The following is a 19,192-nucleotide window of genomic DNA, read 5'->3' on the forward strand; positions in this document are numbered from 1 at the left end:
ATTACTCATTATTCATTGTATAATGTTTCGAATAATCAACTTAATACTTGAATAAAAATAATAGTTATGCCATGCTCCAAGCATGCACACTATGTTTGCCTATGGTCCTTTCTTTGTGAAATAGATCGATTGACAATATTTCAATGATGCTCATTTCACAATTCCAAATCCTTATTGTAAATGTAAGAATTCCAAATTCTTGCCATTTACCGAAATCTGTTAGATTCTAAACTTATATGCGATGATCCCCTTGTAATAACTATGCACAAAAGTCACAGAGACTTGGCAACAGACATTACAAAGTATTCCAATGGAGAGAAATTCCATGGAAACAAAGTCTCACATTCAAAGTACATACCTTTGAACATCCTTCTTGCATTAAGTTTTCTAATCTTACACAGATTTAAAAAAATTACTTCCACCAATGGAAACATTTCCATATTCCCATTTTGACTACCCCTTCTGAACAAGAGTTGCCTCTTTTTTAGAATATGTCAATATGGTCCTTTCCAAAATTTACACTATACTTCCAACTGTCCATGAGCAACCAATCTTTGGTAAACCTCAGATTTTCCTTCACAATTGCTTAATCATTTTAGTCATATCTGGTTCTATTCCTTTTCCCTCTTAATGCACTAGGCATTTGGAAAATTTAGAACGGATAAATATTATAGCACATGTAATCGATCCTATATCCGAAGCATATGGGACACGATTCATGATGTCTTACATAAAGACATGATTCTTGACTAGTCTTTTGCTACAATATTTTTTATTTGCCATGTTCTCACAATTCGAACTATGAAGAGGGATGCCGTAATCATAATCGAATTTTGAGAACGCAATATATATATATATATAAAATTTCCTTATGTTGAACGATTCCAACATAACATTCATATATATCTTTTACCAAAATTGATTAAAATCTCAATTTAAGCTTTTAGAATTGAAATGAAGTATGAATTCCGCTCCCTTAATTATAGCAAAACAACTTTTCAAACCATGCAACTTCGCGAATTGAAACTTTTGTTTTCTATAATTAACATTGCTAACTTGCAACACTTACCATAATTGATTATGCCCCCACTAGCATAATAATTATATTCTTATTAGCATAACACTTATGCTCCCACTAGCTTTGACATGTACCCAGAAATCAGTTGGACTTCTAGAAATCAATACTTTATTGACTTTCATTACCAAAGTTCAGATTTCTGATACGAGATGCTTCGATAAGACTTTATCTAGGCCTCTCAAACTCATACACCTTTCCTTAGACAGCTTACATGTGTGTCTAAACAATTTTAGAACTTATAACAATAAGTCTTGACTGTTTAGACCTTTTACCATTTCTCACAATTCGAACTATGAAGAGGGATGCCGCTATCATAAACGAATTTGAGAAATTCAAATACCACAATTGCTATCTCCTTAAAATCTACTTAGTGAAAGCGTTTCCTCATCATCATTTTCATGAATCGGAGAGAAACCTTATGATACTTAGATTTTATGGTGTATATGTTCCTATCCATGTGAATTTGTCAAACCATAATCATAAGACAAGGTTAGTGGCAAATCCAAACCAATATGGACTGAACTTGTTTAATCTTAATTTCTTGCCACTTGGTAGCACAATGCCTACCATTGCTTCCGAGTTGTTATGCAATCAATTGAGAACTCATAGAACTCACATGCACAGTCAACTTTGACCGGAATGGGCACAGAAACAAGAACATGTCAACACGATAGGTTACAAACCTCAAGTCGTGTGCTAGTGATTAACAACAAGTTTTATTCTTAATTAGTTCTTGAAACTTTTCCAAGATCTGTAAGACTCCTACTGTCCTCTTAACATATAAGATTCTCTTGTCAAAAACCATTCCTTGACAAACAAATATTCAAGAGTTAGTGCGGTTTCTTATCAAGAAAAACACTTCACACAATTGGTCTTAGTTGGTCTTTGTCTTTTCCAAGACATCACAACTTACCAATTTCAAATGTACAAGAGTAGAAAACATTTTACTCTACATTTGATAAGTGTTATAAACCTATCTTAAGATTATGTCACTCAAGTTACAATCTTGGAGTATGACTCTAAGACTTATTTTTGGAACGAAGTATGACTCGTCTTCTTGATTTTAACCATTTCAACAACTCATGATTCCTCTTCTCAGCCATACAAATGCACTAAGATGTCCTTAGAGGATCAATTGTGACATGGTTTTCCATAATCATTAAGATGATCATAAAACATGATACTAAAGTACTCTCCCATCTTTTCAGATTGAAGAAACTTTTATCTTTCTACCTAATTTGATTCTTCTCATTCGTCCTGCCATACATTGAAACTTTTCCAATGTTTCAGAATTATACTTAAACTGGTAAGCATAACCATATTTACTAACTTTTAGTAAATCATGACGAATAGTCTTATCGATCTTTGTGGTGGACTTGACCAGTGCACAACCAAGTGTACCCGATCCCTTGGTCCTTTACTTGACTCACATATACTTGTGAACAAGGAATTGGTCTTAATTTCCCAAAGATGAAAATTCTCATTCATCACACAATACAAGTTGCATGATTCCAAGTTTCTATCAAACTGAAACTTGGGTGATGAGAATCTTTCCTTATTTGGCAAATTATGACATTACCACAAACAAAATAATCAAATTCATATTGCTAACATGGAAACATACAAACATCAATTTCACAAATGCCATTGCAAGGAGATATGATATAAAATAAAACAAATTTTATTTATTCATAAAATGCGGAAAAACTTTTTCCTTACAATGCAATTACAAGTGAAAACTATGCTATTACATATTTCCTAGCAATCTATCATAACTCCTAAGCAGCAGCTCAAAAATCTGATCTTCGAACCATGCGATTAAAATCCATCTTCGCGATCAGAATCAGCATGCTCTTACTTTTAAGCTTCCTTCCTTTTGCTTGATCCTACAAAACATCAAAATACAACCCTGTCACATCATGTATTAAGGATCAACAAATAGGAACTTAACAGAGTTAGATAGTGGATTTACCTGAAGTAGAGTCAAATATTTTGTCTCTACCTTCTTTCAGATCTTTCAGGTAGTCAGAGCAGCTTCGCTTCCAATGTCCCTTCTCTTAACAGTAAAAACATATAGACTCTTTGGGAATGGTACACGGAACTATCACAGACTTAGCCTTTCTCTCTACCATTTGGTCAACAGAGTTGACCATGGCCAATCCTTTTTCATTTGGAAGAGAAAGCTTTTCCGGACTTCCAATGTTACCATTGTCAATGTCCATGGAAGTTTGAGAAGCAGATCTTCCAATCAAATTTGCTTTACCAGTGCGCCAAATCATTGCTGATTCAGCAGCAACAAGCAAATAGGTAATATCATTAAGGGTCATGTCGTGGTCTGTCACATAGTAGTCCTTAATGAACTCACTATATGACTCGGGAAGTAACTGAGGAACCCAGTCAATAGCCAACTTCCTTGGGACGACACCCAACATTGTCAACCTGTCAATGTGTGAATTCATCTCTAAGACATGAGTACACACAGGTCTTCCATCTTTATGTTTCATTGTAAGTAGGACTTGAGTGATATTGAACTTTTCAAGTCTTCGAGCTTGTGGGTCAGGGAGAATAATTAGAGGAGGTGGAGGAAGTGAAGTATGATTTCCATTTCCATGATCCAATCGTGGAACATCATCTTCAATTGAGAAGCTTGTTCCAAGGGATTTGGTTAGACCATAGTTGTCTGAACTAGACATCAACAAAGGAGAAATTCAAGTTAGTTGATTTAAGTCCTTAATATAACACCCAATATGAAATATTAAGGCTAGGACCCAACACAATATTTTATAACTTGGAAGAGGGATGCCGTAATCCAAGCTACAAAATATTTGAAGGTAGGTAAATGACGATTTACCAATTTCCACCATGAAAAACAAAATTTAACATAAGGTTTTAAATGGATTGAAACTCCTAGATCCTTTGAGATTCATTGAACTATTCAATGGCATGTTTAAATCTCAATTGTGCCCTTCAAGTTTGTGAATGGGATGCCGAGGATCACAAACAAGGAGTGAATAACCATGCAAATTAGCTTCGTACACCCAATGTTACAACCACCTAATCAATGTGCCGGTTAACCACACACGCTCCATTGATCTATGATTAACATCAAGTTACCCATTGCTACGCATTGTCAGTCCCAGATTAGTGTGCCGGTTAACCACACACGCTCCACTAACGACTTAACAAGGTGCAAAGTGTAATTTCATGGGTTAGCACCAAATTCACATTTTCCTAAAGTAGACTAAGATTGGGAATTTAATTAAAGTTTAGTTACTTTATATTTATCATTATACTTTTAATGAAGGGAGAATAAGATTCCTATACTACCCGTTCAGCTAACGACCCTGCACAAGTCAAGGAAGCGGTGGGTGAGAGTGGACACCCATTAAACTGCCATTTTATAGGTAGTAAGCTTATATCCCCCTTATAGACTAGCTTCGTGAATGAGGCCTACTAAAGGTAATACTGACTTTTACTCTTATACATATATATATATATATATATATATATATATATATATATATATATATATATATATAAATATATATATATATAAATATATATATATATATATATATATATATATATATATATATATATATATTAAACCTAAAATATTATAATAGTATAAGGGTTGAATTTTAAACTATTTAAAGTTCTAGGTTTTGGAACTAAATGTGTCAAAAGAAGACTTTACATTTACAAATTCCAAAACTTGAGGGCAAGTTTTGAACAATTCAAAAACTTTTGGAATCCATAACATATGAGTTTAATATAGCTTTAATAGAGAGACTCTTGAAAATCCATAACTTGAGGACAAGTTATGGAGGTCATGAAACAATTTATGGAAAAAGACTCTTCAAGCTCATAACCTCTAAGATTAATGATCTCTTTAAAGAAAAAACTTTTGGTTTTCCATAACTTGAGGACAAGTTATGGAATCCATTAAAGTCCATTTAAATCACCAAATAAACTAACAAACATGTCTAGCAATATTCATGAACTAAATTAAACTCATATGAACAAGTCAATTCAAATTAAACAATTTTCATGTAATTAGCCTAACCATTAAACTAATACAAAATATGAAACTTTTGACAATTATCTTTTTAATTTGATTAGTATGATCATTACCACATCAAAAACAGCTTAGGTAATGATCCTAGTCCAATTCCAGCCATAAAACTCGAAGATATGCTGTCAGGGGCTCCAACTCATCGAGTACATGAACAAAATCGACGAGTTAGATGAGTTTGTGAGTGGACTCGTCGAGTCACACACTGGAGTCGTCGAGTCTGCTGTTCAGACAGCAAAAAATTCGATTTTTTCAGCCTTTTTCAGCAAGCAGCATCAAGTATAATTGAAAACAACCCTAGGCTCTGATACCACTGTTGGGTTTTGAGCATTCTAACACTCCTATGGTGTACATGCAACCCTAGATGCTTTGGATCTATGTTTTCTCTATTATAGATGCAAATATTCATGAACTAAAGCATCATCCTAACTAGCATATCATGAAGTATCTATACTACAGAATTTTAGTTGGATGACATACCTTTTAGTGTAGCTTGAAGTCTTGAACCTTTAAGAGCTTAGTGCCCCAAGTGTTGCACCTCAAATGGAATCACACAACACCACCAACAATTGGAATAACTTGATAGGAGGTTACTTTCACTAAAGAAATCGGGTTGCCCTCTTTGTGTATGCACTAGTGCCAATTTCATGAACTAAAGGGGTCCTTATATAGTGTGGCTTAATTAGGGTTACACCATGCAAACCCTAATGTGCATGACTTTCCACATTCTTCATGCTCCATGGGTTTTAACCTCCGGCCATGGAGTATCCATGGGTTACCACATGGGTTTAGCCTAACATGAAGAACTATGGATCATAAGCCCACACATATATAAGAATGAATGATTTACATAATCAATCCCCATATATTTAATTAGTCTCTGTTGATCACAAAATTAATTCCAAATTAATTCTTGATTAATACTAGTTAAATAATATGATTTCATATGAATATATTAGAACTTATAATATATTAACAAATCATAAATAACCTCTTATCAAAAGTCTATCCTTCAAATTGATTTGGTGCCATGCAACCCAAATGGACCATGCTACTCTCAGGTCAAGTACATACCAATTATAGTTATGGGCTTAGACATCTAATCCAATAGAGCAATCTTTAGGTACTTCTAGATCTAGGTGTGAGTCACATATGTCGGTTAAATTTGCTAATTATGTTGTTGAAAGGAATTATAAATATGGTATAGAAAGGTCAGTTAACTATTTTTTTCTTGATACTGACACAAAATGTTTTATTTCTAATCTCAATAAGTCTATTAAACCTAAAGATTACAATGAAGCTTTGTCTGATCCAAATTGGGTTAAGGCAATGAATGAAGAAATGGAAGCACTTCATCGTAATCATACGTGGGAAATAACTAACTTACCTAAAAATAGAAAACCAATTGGATGCAAATGGGTTTTTAAAATTAAATATAAATCAAATAGAGAAGTAGAAAGGTATAAAGCACGTTTAGTTGCTAAAGGTTATAATCAATGAGAGGGAATAGACTTTGAAGAAACTTTTTCTCCAGTTGCAAAAATAGTCACTGTGCGCATTGTTATTTCGTTATATGTGCATAATTCTTGGTCTTTATATCAATTAGATAAATAATGCTTTTCTTTATGGTGATCTCATAGAGGATGTTTACATGTCCCTTCCTCCTGGGTATTATTCTGTTAATAATTCTAGGGTTTGTAAGCTTACTAAGTCATTATATGGCTTAAAGCAAGCTCCTAGAAAATGGAATGAAAAACTTTGTGCATCCTTGTTTATGTTTGGTTTTCAACAAAGTAAAAGTGATTATTCTCTGTTTGTTAGGAAATTTGAGGGTTCAATAACTGTGTTACTAATATATGTGGATGATATTATATTGACTGGTAGTAGTGAAACTGAATTGAAAAAGGTTAAGGATTTTATGAAAACTCAATTTTTAATTAAGGATCTTGGAATTCTTAAATATTTTCTAGGTATAGAAGTGGTAAATTTTGATAATGGCTTATGTTTAATTCAAAGAAAGTATTTTTTGGAGTTGTTGCATGAATATGGTATGCATGGTTGTAACCCTGTAAATACACATTTAGAAACAAATTTTGTGATAAGTACATATGAGACTGATAAAGGAAATGATTTGTTGGATAATAAAACAGAGTTTCAAAAGCTTATTGGTAAGCTTATATATCTTACTGTTACTAGACCTGATATTTCTTATGTTGTTCAAGTACTTAGTCAGTTTATGCATAAACCAAGAAAATCTCATTTGAAAATTGCTTTCAGGCTACTGAGATACTTAAAAAGTAGTCCTGGAAAAGGAGTTGCAATAACTAAATCAGATAAATTTGAACTGAAAGGATTTGTTGATGCAGACTGGGCTAAGTGTTTGACTATAAGGAAGTTTGTATCAGGCTACATGCTTTATTTTAACAATTGTCTAATATCGTGGAAGAGTAAAAAAACACTCTACTATTTCTAGGTCTTCTACTGAAGCAGAGTATAGAGCTCTTGGCTCTATTACTTGTGAAATAACTTGGGTTTTAAAAATTCTGTTTGAACTGGAAATTTAAAATCTTATCCCTGTCTCTGTTTTTTGTGATAATGACTCAACAATTAAGTTAGCTCTTAATCGTGTGTTTAATGAAAGAACAAAATATTTTGAAATTGATTTGCATTTTGTTAGGGAAAAAATTTCTAATGGAATTTTAAGGTTGGTTAAAATAAGTTCTTCCGAGCAAAATGCTGATATTCTTACTAAGTCTTTGAATATAAAACAACATGATTTTCTGTCTAAGAAAATGGGTCTTATTGATATCTTTAAGAAAGAAAAATAAATATTTCGATTGAGGGGGATGTTGAAAATAATATAATTACAATCTCATATTTATTGATTGGTTAAATTGAGAATAATTGTTGGTAAAGGGTGTTTTATGTTCAAAGTTTATATTTTTGGTTGTTAAGTGAAATTGCAGGGAAAACACGCGGGGCATAAGCTCAGGTCGGTTATCTTCGGGTTGTTACCGTATCCGTATGATTGATGTATAAAGGAAGAGAGAGAGAGTGAATGACTCGACCAGTTCTCATTTTTCAGATCAAAAGTTAGGGTTAATCATTTAGGGTTTCTAATGCTTCTTGATTGTGTTGTTCATCTGTAATCTTTAAGAGTTTTTGCTCTTTTTGTTTGGGTAATGGTTCAGATTTGTGTTAACAGGTTGATCGTTTAGATTAGGATGAGAGTGTTAAGAGTAAATTAGGGTTTTTGTAGTGAGTTTTCGGTTGTAAGTTCATGAAAACCTTCTATTTCTTAATCCTCTAATAATATATGAAATGAAGATGTTGGGAAATTTGTCTTGTCTGATTTCAACAGTTCATGTGCACATATTTGTAATAAAATATGCGGTAATGTACACATGCAATAATACATAAGTTTCAATTGTATTCTTTATATATATATATATATATATATATATATATATATCACCTTTACCATAGCTACGTTACATCTAGTTGTATTGCTATATATATGTACACAAAATGCATCTATATTACCATATAAATTGTGAGTGGTAACAAACCATACATATAGTGAACGTCTACACTTCCATTGTATTAAAAGTCAAACTCAAAAATAAAGCATAGTTTGACATAAACTTATTTCAGTACCAATTTATTAAATGAAATATACCAATCTATGTAAAATAATAAGTAGCTAATTTAAAACATTTTTTATTAAAAAAAAACTAACTTATGTTATTCTTTATTTGTTGACGGTTGACCCTTCCTCATTTTGAACTGTTGTTCCTTGTCTTTCCAACTCCAATCGAATAGGGTAGTTTCTAAAATTATGTCTTTCGTTTGGTGTAATTTTTTTTACAAAATGTGTACTTTTTCCTTCCTTAAGAACATGCGCCATTGCAATTTCTCTTTTTTCCTTTAAGTGTTTTTCCAGATCCACTTCCTTTGTTTGTAATGTTTTCAGGATTTTTAATTAGAACACCGTCATGTTTAGCTACACTAACAACCATTTCTAATCTTTCTATCCGTGTTCGTGTATCTTTGTTTGGAGGTCTTTCTTGTATTTTGTTCTTTATTTCTTTTTGCCACTAAATGAACCGCATTATTTCTTCATTATCATGTCCAACCATATCAATACATTCAACCACTATAGAATAAGCCTCTTATACCATCTTTCCACAACAACCAACACTTTCACAAATATTGTATGTTTTTTGCAACTATTCTGGACATAGTATACCTTTCTTCCATCTTGTTAACATATACTTTGATGAGATTTCTTTCATAAATCTCTTCTTCATTATGCATAAAACAAGTCTACACAAAATACCATAATGTTCGAACACCAAACAATTACATTCTAACGTTTAGTCGCTTTAAGAAGACACTCTTATTTTCAGCATCTTCACAACTTTTCCAAGACCATGCAAGAGTCATAATCACCAAGTGAAATGACATCACTAGGTGAGCATGACCATACACAATCTGACAATCATATGGAAAATGATAAATATCTTATGGGTATAAAAGTTTGATACTTGTGCTTCAAAGGGCAGACGGGTTTCTAGTGCTGTTTTTTTGGACACGAAATCAAATTCACAATTTGATTTTACACTCCTTTGTTTATCCATTGTTGAATCAAACTTACATATAAACATAAGCAAATTGTATTTTTTCGACATGAAACTTTTGAAGAAAAAGGTCTCGCTCTCGGATTTAGATGTTGTCCTCATCAAGCCAGATCACGGTGCATCTTTAAAATAGGCCGGAATCCAACGACTTCATAGTCCATACATATCTTTAAGCCACTTGTTATCTTGTAACTGAAATTCATCTATTAGAGACAACCATATTTGCTCAAAAATATCCAGACCAATACAAGAATTCCATATAAGAGATTGCAAACATTTTCTAAAACCTCTTTGGTTTATTATTGGGCATTATTTTATTTAATTCAAAAGCAGTCCTTCTCAGTTCCCACTTTCGCAAATTTAACATTTTTAACCCCAAAATCAATTTCTTTTATCTTTAAATTCCATTTTCAACCAAAAAATTTTGCTTTTATTTTTTAACTTTTATTTTTAACTTTTGCCTTAAAATTTTGACTTTGACTTTCAAGTTTGACCTTTGAATTCAAACTTTGACTTTCTCGTTTAACTTTCAAATTTTCAGGTTTAGCTTTTCGGTTTGACTTTTAAGTTTGACTTTGACTTTTCAAAGTTGACTTTAAAGTTTGACTTTTTGAACTTGAATTTTAAGGTTGACTTTCTCGGTTTTCAAGTCAAAGGGCATTTTTGGTAAACAATGAGTTCTTCAAACATCCCGGTCAATGAAGTCTCTTGTTCTCAATCTTGTATTAAAACTGTCAAATTTTTACGTGATCAAATCGAGTTTGATTAAAAGAGAAAATGAGGATCTAAAATATGAGAGGTATACTATTAGGAAAGAACAAAGACCATTAAAAGAAAATTTAGAGGCCAAAACTAAGGACTTCAGGAAATTGCAAGAAGATTACAGCAACAAGTGTGAAAACTATGATCACATTAAAAGCAAACTTGATGCTGTAACTAAAGAACTTGACACTTTGAAAATTAAGTATGGAAAAACATATGTTAGTTTCAAAAATTATACTGCGTCAAGTAAGACAGTTGAGTCCTTAGTAGAAAAACAATTGAGTTTTAAAGATAATCAAACCAAGGGTTTAGGGTATCACAGTGTGCCACCTCCTTTTAATCACAACTATAACCTACCCCTTGAGACCAATGAGGAAGAAATGCATGCTCAGTATGGCCAAACCCCAACTCCAGCTTCAGTTAAGACTGAACAATCAAGGCCAACCGAGGATGTTGAGGTAAAGAATACTGATGTTTCTACTTTCTGTGCAGGTAAAGTAGCGGAAGATGAGAACAAGGAGAATACTACTGAAAAAAAAACAATGACTCCTTGAACTCTGAATATGTTGCTTCTAACTCAGTTACTTCTGACAAACCTACTGTTGAGAAATACATGCCACCAAAACAAGCGAAACAGAGTGCCTGCTGTTATTGTGCTTGTGGGAACAATAAGAAACGAGGCAAGGATACGCCACCAGGGGCAGGAAGAAACAACTTCCCAGTGAAGAAAAAGACTTGTTTTCACTGTGGAACACCTGGTCACATTGCCCGAAACTGTCCAAATCGCGCATACGTTCCCTACTACGCACAAGGATATCAAAATGTGCCAAGAGGGAGATTTTCCAAAAGAACCCCTCAAGGTCACGATCAGACAATGGCGACTGGAATGCCACGAAGGCCAAAAAATCAACTCCCAAGAACAAGAAGGGAAAGTCGGCCAAGAAGCCAAATCCAAGAGATGCTCCGGTGAAGCCAAGACCGGTTAGGTTAAAGCCATCTCAAAGGCCGGCATCAAGCTTAAAAGCAAGTACCGAGGCACCCATCCAATCCAACAAGAAATGGTTTATACCCAACTATAGATGGGTATCGAAGGTTCAATCTCCCAAATCATTTAATGCTTCTAATATTTGTACATCTTCTGTTTGTGATAAACAGGATATGTCATGGGAGAAAGTACCATACGTTGATGACAATGGTCGACCCAGTTTCAAAATGGACTGGGTTCCAAAGACCAACTGATCCCACTCTGTGTCGGAGCAGCTATGGAGGCATATCATCAGACCTCAGTTTGTTGATAATAGCTGCTCCTGGCACATGATAGAAGACATTTCTCAATTGTACAACACTCAGATCTTAAATTGAGGGTATGTGTCCTTTGCGGGAAAGGAAGAAAGAAAAGGATCACATATGGGGTTTGTGCTTAACGATGTGAAGAATTTTCGGATCTGTTCTGAGACTATGCGTGCTGTTCTCAGACCTTCTGGATGCAAATTCAGTCGGTGACTTACGATTTGAATTCTCTTCTCGTTACTCCTGAGTTTATCTTTAACTGATTCGTTTTGAAGACAATCATTTATTTTTTTACAGTTTTTCGTTAGTAGGTATTGTTGGGAAGTGATATAATCATGTGATAACAGACAATCTGAATCTGTGTAAGGTACCAAAGTTGGATTGTCTAGGCTCTGTGTTCGATGCGTTGGTAGGCACGAAAGTTTTAAAAATGGACTTGACTAGGATCAGATGAACTTAAGGAATCTAGAGACTTGACAAATCTTAACCTAGATAGTTCCGTTTAGCCTGACAATACGACGCTTGGGTAGGTTGAGCAGAGAGATATACATGGGAATCTGCGGATACATTAAATGATTTGTATCTAGAACTGTGGATTAACTTTTCCTCGATGTATGGACTTTGTCCTTAATTCCGATATTGACAGGGTGACGGGGAATTCCGATAAATTAGGTCTGTAGAAGGTTATTTTCTGGCTTTCTTTCTGTTATTCATATGTTGCCTCCTCTGTGTGATCGAAAGATCCGACCTGGACTGTAACATATGCAATTCTATCTCTCTGCATCTTCTTATCTATGCAATTATTTCTATTTGTTAGCCATATGTTGTCTCCTTTGCGTGATTAATAATCCGACCTGGTACACAGCATATGCACCATTCTACTTCTCAATCCCTCTAAATCTAGTCAGTCATATGTTTCACCCTCTGCGTGATTGGAAGAGATCCGACCTGGGTGTACAATATATGCATTCTAAATCTGAATTCTTCCTTAATAATTGTCTGCTCATCTGAAGTAAGGAGTATTCTGGAAGACCTTGATTATTGGGGTATGTCAGAAAGTGGGAAACACGTTCTAGTACAACTAAAATTGAACATTTATAGGTTGTCTGTAGATCTCGCTGCTCAATTTAGGTGGACAACAATATCTTTGGTCGTCGTTAGATGAATGGCCCTTAGGAATTTTATCTAGGAACGTAAGGCCACAATGTCTTGTCACTTATACTATGTCCTAAATTTGTCATAATCTTTCGTGTTTAAGTGGATCACAATACCGACGATTGACCAGATCTATTCATGAAGAGGGAGGTACCGAAAAACGGATTAAGGCTGTCTAAAAACTTTGATCCAAAATCACTCTTAAAGTTAGATATTATTTTTGTTTTTGTTAATTTTGTTCATAGTTTTCCTCTATGCACAAATTTAGGGGGAGAATTAAAAATTAAAAAAAAAAACCAAACAAAAATCAGAAAAATGAAAAATCCAAAAATAGTGTTATTTTTGTTTTACTTCTTTTCAGAAAAATCAAAAATCCAAAAATATTTTTGTTTCTGTTTTTTTTTTCAGAATATATATAAAAAAATATTGTGTGCTAACTTTTCTTTTAGTTTTGTTTTGTCTTGAAAAGTGAATTCAGAAGTAGATGAGACTCGTGGAGACTGTATCGAGAATTTCTGAGCCAAGGCTTCGTCCGTGATCATCGAAGAATTCTCATTCGAAGGAACAAGAAATGAAGATTATTCTTTCAACATACAATCTTTCAACCCCAGAAGCAAGGTCAAGTTGTACTTGAAGATTATGTGACGGATTGCATTGAAGCCTCCTCAATCAATCTGCTGCTATCTATGAACCTGCTGAAGTGATCCAGAAGATTAGATCTCTCTGTTGTTCTCTCTGAAGATTCTCAAGCTGAAAGCGCAAATTTTCAAGAATCTCCACATCACGCCTCCTCACCCAATGTGCGTTCAATGTCAAATTCTGAAGAAAAGACCAACTTCTCCAGATGAAGTCACTTATTGAAGATTCATATGTTCATCTTGAAGTCATGAAGATATCGAAGACAAACGCTGAAGCCAAGCTCCAAATGAAGATTGACAAGAAAAGCCAGCTACTTTTTAGGGGGAGTTTGTTGGGTCAATTAGAAAGAAAGCTATAAACCAAGGGGGAGATTGTTGAGTCAAAAATATTGGTTTATACTTTGCTTTTCTAGGAAAATGTATTTTTTTGTAATGTAATACGTGTTCACGGTCGTGTTTACGGTCAGGTGGGTGTTTATGGCCGTAAACTGGTTTACGACCGTAAACCCATTTACGGCCCATGTTCCCCATATACATATAAATAGATGTTAGGTGGGTGAGGAGAGTAATGACCAAGGAGCTTAAGTGTGTGTATTCTAAGGTGTTCTAGAGAGAGAAACAAGAGAGAAGAAGAGAGTGTGTGTGAATCTATTGTAAGGAGCATCAATCATATTGAATACATCATAGATTCAAGTTATTCTTCTTCTCCTTCTCTTCTATTTTGATCTGACATCATCCAATTGATTGGGATTCCGCACCATCAATTGGATCTGATTGATACACAAGCAAATTTGGGGACTTACACACTTGTTATCTTGTAACTGAAATTCATCTATTAGAGACCACCATATTTGCTCAAAAATATCCAGACCAATACAAGAATTCCATATAAGAGATTGCAAACATTTCCTAAAACCTCTTTGGTTTATTATTGGGCATTATTTTTTCCCGAAACCTAAAACAAGAAAAAATACAATTAAACATACTACATATTAAAAATATATAACAGATGCTCTATAGACGTATTTTGATTTGAACCTCACGGAGAATAATTCCTAATCTAATGCTGGTTATTTTGAATTTCTAACTTTGAATGAACTGATAATGGTAAATAACATAGATATAAAAATTGACTAATTTAAAATTTAGCAAATTATCATCATACCCCTGCTATAAAAATTGACTAATTTAAAAATTAATTGCAAATTATCATCATACCCCTACAGATTCTAAATAGATATAAGTCTCTACAAATAGTTCACGGGAATCTATAGGTTCGCAAACCGCATCAAACCGACTCATGTTCATCCCTACAAAAACTTGAGCAAGAAGACTATGGAGATGGAACAATTTTTTGATATTTCATCAAAAGCACTACAATGATTTAAATAACAACAATCCTACCGCTTAGGGCTAAACATGCCAAAATAAGTGCGTGTTCGACACAGAATGTTTGAGAGCTTCTAGCTTCTAGCTTCTAACGTTTGACAAAACGCTCCGTTTTGAATAGAAAGTCTCGTTTGACACTATAAGCTTCTAGCGTTTAGTTTAAACAAAACACTCCAAATTCAAATGTTGCTTCACGTAGCGTTTAATAAAACGCTATCAGCTAGAAACTACCTGCTACAAGCTACCCGCTACCAGCTATTTGTGCCGAACATATCGTAAGAGAAAAATGATGATCTTAACTTATTTTTTTCTAGTTGAGCAAATCCCTGAATAAAGATCGCTTGACCAATTCTTTTTCCATAATTCTATTATTTCCATGTATGTGTGAAACACTGAGCCTTCGGATTTCATTCTTCACAGCAAGTCGCAACCTGGTTTCTTGTGGGCCCGCTTGGGCCTCTGCTGTGGACCGTATCAGTCTATGATTTATTATTCATTTATTGTTCCTTTAAACCCAGAATCGAAGATCAAAACGTCAAGAAGATGAGGCTATTAACACACAATATTCTAAGATCGGAGATCAGGGGAGTAACAAACAACTACCCTCTCAAAATCGAAGTAAAAGAAATCAGCGTAATTGAAGCGACATTCGATCGTAAATATCTCAAGGAAGTGTTCTCGACGATCAATTGGAAAGCCCTAGTCTACGCGTCAAAGGCATTGGGGTTCACCGAGCTTCCTGACGAAGTCCCCGACGCGTTGCTCGATTCCGATGAGTTTTTGAAGAAATTCCATTATGCACTCCTTGAGCTTCATCTCGAGGAAGGCGCACTGCTTTGCCCACAGACTGGTCGCGAGTTCCCTGTTAGGAATGGGACACCTCATATGGCTCTCAGTGAAAATGAGGTTCGACTAACAATTTTCGTTAAGATTCATCGTTTATTATGAAAATGTGATTCGATTTGAAGATTAGGGTTCTTAATCGAGAACTTTGCCCCTCTTTTGCTATTAGTTTGATGTTCTCGAACAAGTGTCGTGAAATTTACTTTGCCATGTCTGAATGCGCATTGATAGGTTTAAAAATCAAAATGAAAAAATGATTTGAATCAGATTGATTAGGCGGAAGAAAGATAGGAAGGGTGCAAAGGGTTAGATCACTTATCAACATTGTTGGCTTTGACACATCTAGCGAAGGGTTAAGGTTTCATCTAGGTTGTTAAGTATTTTTCTGGAACCCTAGTGTCTTATTCTGTTGTTATTTTTTTGTACTGAGATTTTGAATCTTGCAAGTGGATTGTCATTCCATAAAAGTTGTATTAATCTTCTTTTTCTTATCTCTCAAACATCCCTTTAATCATAGTTAGAGATGACACTTGGCTACTGGTTGTACCTTGTATCTATCTCTCAATTGAACTTTCAATTTCTAACCTAATTCCCAAATTTTATTTCATTTGTACTCTGCCTTTTTTGCAATTTCCTCCGTTTGTTGTATCCGACATTTTTTTTTCCTTACGATTCAGATGCGCCACCTAAGTAAGGAGGAGTACGAGGAGAGTCTGAAGAAACAAGAGGTTGAAGGGAGTAGCACATGTACACAGAAACGAGTAATGATATTTAAGTTTTTTCAATAACTTGGGTTTTAGTATTTTCTATAAATTCATGTTTTCAATTAAATGGAATTTATAGTGGTTATCTTGATTATGATAGCTAAGGCTTTAGGCTTTGATGTATCAATCTTTTTTTGTAGGACGTCAAGGTGAGTAAGAAAAAAAAGGCAAAAAAGGTTCGAAAAGCAAAGGAACCCAACTACAAGCCAAAAGTAGAGTTCATATCCATGAGCAGTGACAGCTCATGTGATGATTTTGACAAAGACGATATCTCCACAGGTATAAATTCCTGAATTAGTATATTTTATTGTATTAAAAAATAAACTTTTGTTGTATCGACCTTTATTTTATTATTTTATGATTTAGATGCTTTGGAAACCGGTGATAAAAAAGAATGATAAACAGGAAAGAAAGAAAGAACAACAAGGTTTTGTTGGAATAAGGTTTTGGTGTTTTTTTTTTTTATAAATTTTGTGTTTTCAGTTGTATTGGTATTTAGATCTTATGTGTTTGATGTTTTTTTTGTAAGGCCACAAAACCTTGGTTTATCTCAATCCTCACGCTAACTACAATTTGCAAGTATTTGTGAAACATCAGTTTATTTGTAATAAGCATTCATAAACATCATTTTATTAAGAGCAGAGTTGTCAAGCCTCTTTCGTTCTTTGGCATGAAATTATAATTGTGACCAAAAGGCAATCGAAAGTGTATGATGGTTAATAAGTAGATTCTGTGGTATGAGCAAAACTTATTTTAGATTCTACATATGAGCGGCGATTAAACTTTCATTTGGAATGATCTTGTGTAACATCATAATATGCATAAGTGATCAATTCTCAACAAGTTTGGGCATATTGATCAATTTTTGAAATATGTGGTCTAAAAGAATACATGTATTTGTGGAGTTTGGACTTAGGCGTTGTAAAACCATAAAAACATTACCCACGTCTCTATTGAGGTTCATTGCCCCTCTAAAATCCTTGTTAGCATGCTGCTACTACATAATGAATAAAATAAAAAACAACATAAAACAAATAATAGAAAAAACAACTAAACAAACAAACAAATTTTCCTAGGAAAACGTGGTATTTTTGTCGATATAAAAATGCTATATTTTCATAGGCGTTCTTAGAAAATACCATATCTTGTTGCGGAATATGTTACTTTTGCAGAAAGGTCTACGAAAATATGGTGTTTTCTTAAGAATAAACAATGTTTTCGTATTATTTTTGTTTAAATGTTAGATCTCCGGCAGAATGAATAAGTGAAAAGTTTTTTACACCTTTATGCAAAACACGTAAAGACTTGTGAAAATATGATATTTTTTACTCTTTTTTGTTCATTTACAAAAAAAAATATAAAAGATGAGAATAATTTTTTGGATTGTTTAAATAGGTAGACGAATAGAGTATCTTGTTTAAGTTAGCCGAACAAACAAACGATACGAACGGATAAACGAACGAGTTTTCTTGTTTTTGTTCGTTTGTTTAACTAAACGAACAAAAATTTGTGTTCCTGTGCATTCATTTTTATTAAATAAACGAACTTCCTATCCAAGGGCGGATCTTTATTAGGACGGACTTTATTAGGGCCGTGAGTTCGATCCTTACTTCTTTTAATCTAACTTGCAACCTTATTTCATTCGTTTTGTTGTTAAAGCCTTTTTTTTTTTTTTTGGTAAATCAGCGAATATGATCCCCAGGTTGACAATATAAATCAATATCGTTTTCAATCTGGTTTCGCCTTTCCCCCCTTTTTCACTTATAAATGGAATTGGTTATCTCAACTTTCTTCCATTGATATTCTCTAAAACAATCAAATCATAACAGACTCCATATGTTGATTGATGTTGTGATACTGGTTCTAGATTTTGGCAATGCGTCATCCAAGGAGATATCTCTTGGCGGGATGCCTTACAGCTCTCATCGTAAGCTCTTCTCTTCCCCTTTTTCTCCATATATTTGTAGATATCATCCCTCAAAAACTCGACCCACTGGTTTTTAGGTAATGACCATTCTTTCTGCTGCTTTTGGCGTGGCTGCTCCGAAACTTGTATGTTTCTTACACATAAAACATGCTTTTGAATTGTGATAATCTGTTATTTCTGTAATCGGTCAACCTATCAAACTTGTGTTCGTTCATTCCCATTACTGAATTTGTTTTGATTGTAATGATTGAGATCTCAAGAACATTGTCTAAGCATATAACCACTGTGTTGTTTTTTGGTTTTGGACTGTGGTCTTTATGGGATGTATATCATGATGGGTAACACATCTTCACAATTTACAATTTCTACATATAATCTTTAGAATCCTTGCAACAAATTATGATCTTTGTTTTGACTAACGGGGACTCTGAAGAGTTGGCTGAAGTTGAAGCTGAATTGGTCTGTATCTTTTTCCCCTTTTACCCTTAGTTTATACTTCAATTTTAGATTACAATTTTCTTCTTATCATCTGTGTAGGATGCCAACATAAAACCAAATAAATCAGATAGCAAGGTAAATCTTTATTTTTTATGTTGTTTCTTTAATGTTGGTTTTAAATCCCATTATGTGT

The 19,192-nt window shown here is 33.9% G+C and overlaps 1 protein-coding gene across 1 annotated transcript; it reads left to right on the forward strand.

The window, feature by feature from the left end:
- The first annotated feature begins 15,427 nt into the window (after nt 1-15,427).
- On the forward strand, nt 15,428-17,285 carry LOC145103797 (multifunctional methyltransferase subunit TRM112 homolog A-like). Its single transcript, XM_079041060.1, has 4 exons — nt 15,428-15,933; nt 16,548-16,631; nt 16,775-16,913; nt 17,001-17,285. Exons 1-4 carry the CDS (start codon nt 15,571-15,573, stop codon nt 17,030-17,032), a joined length of 618 nt encoding a protein of 205 aa, XP_078897186.1. The 5' UTR covers nt 15,428-15,570; the 3' UTR covers nt 17,033-17,285.
- Nucleotides 17,286-19,192: the final 1,907 nt, after the last annotated feature.

Source organism: Lactuca virosa, chromosome 4 (genome assembly GCF_052849685.1).
Source record: "Lactuca virosa cultivar CGN04683 chromosome 4, Lactuca_virosa_CGN04683_v6, whole genome shotgun sequence".
Lineage (NCBI taxonomy): Eukaryota > Viridiplantae > Streptophyta > Magnoliopsida > Asterales > Asteraceae > Lactuca > Lactuca virosa.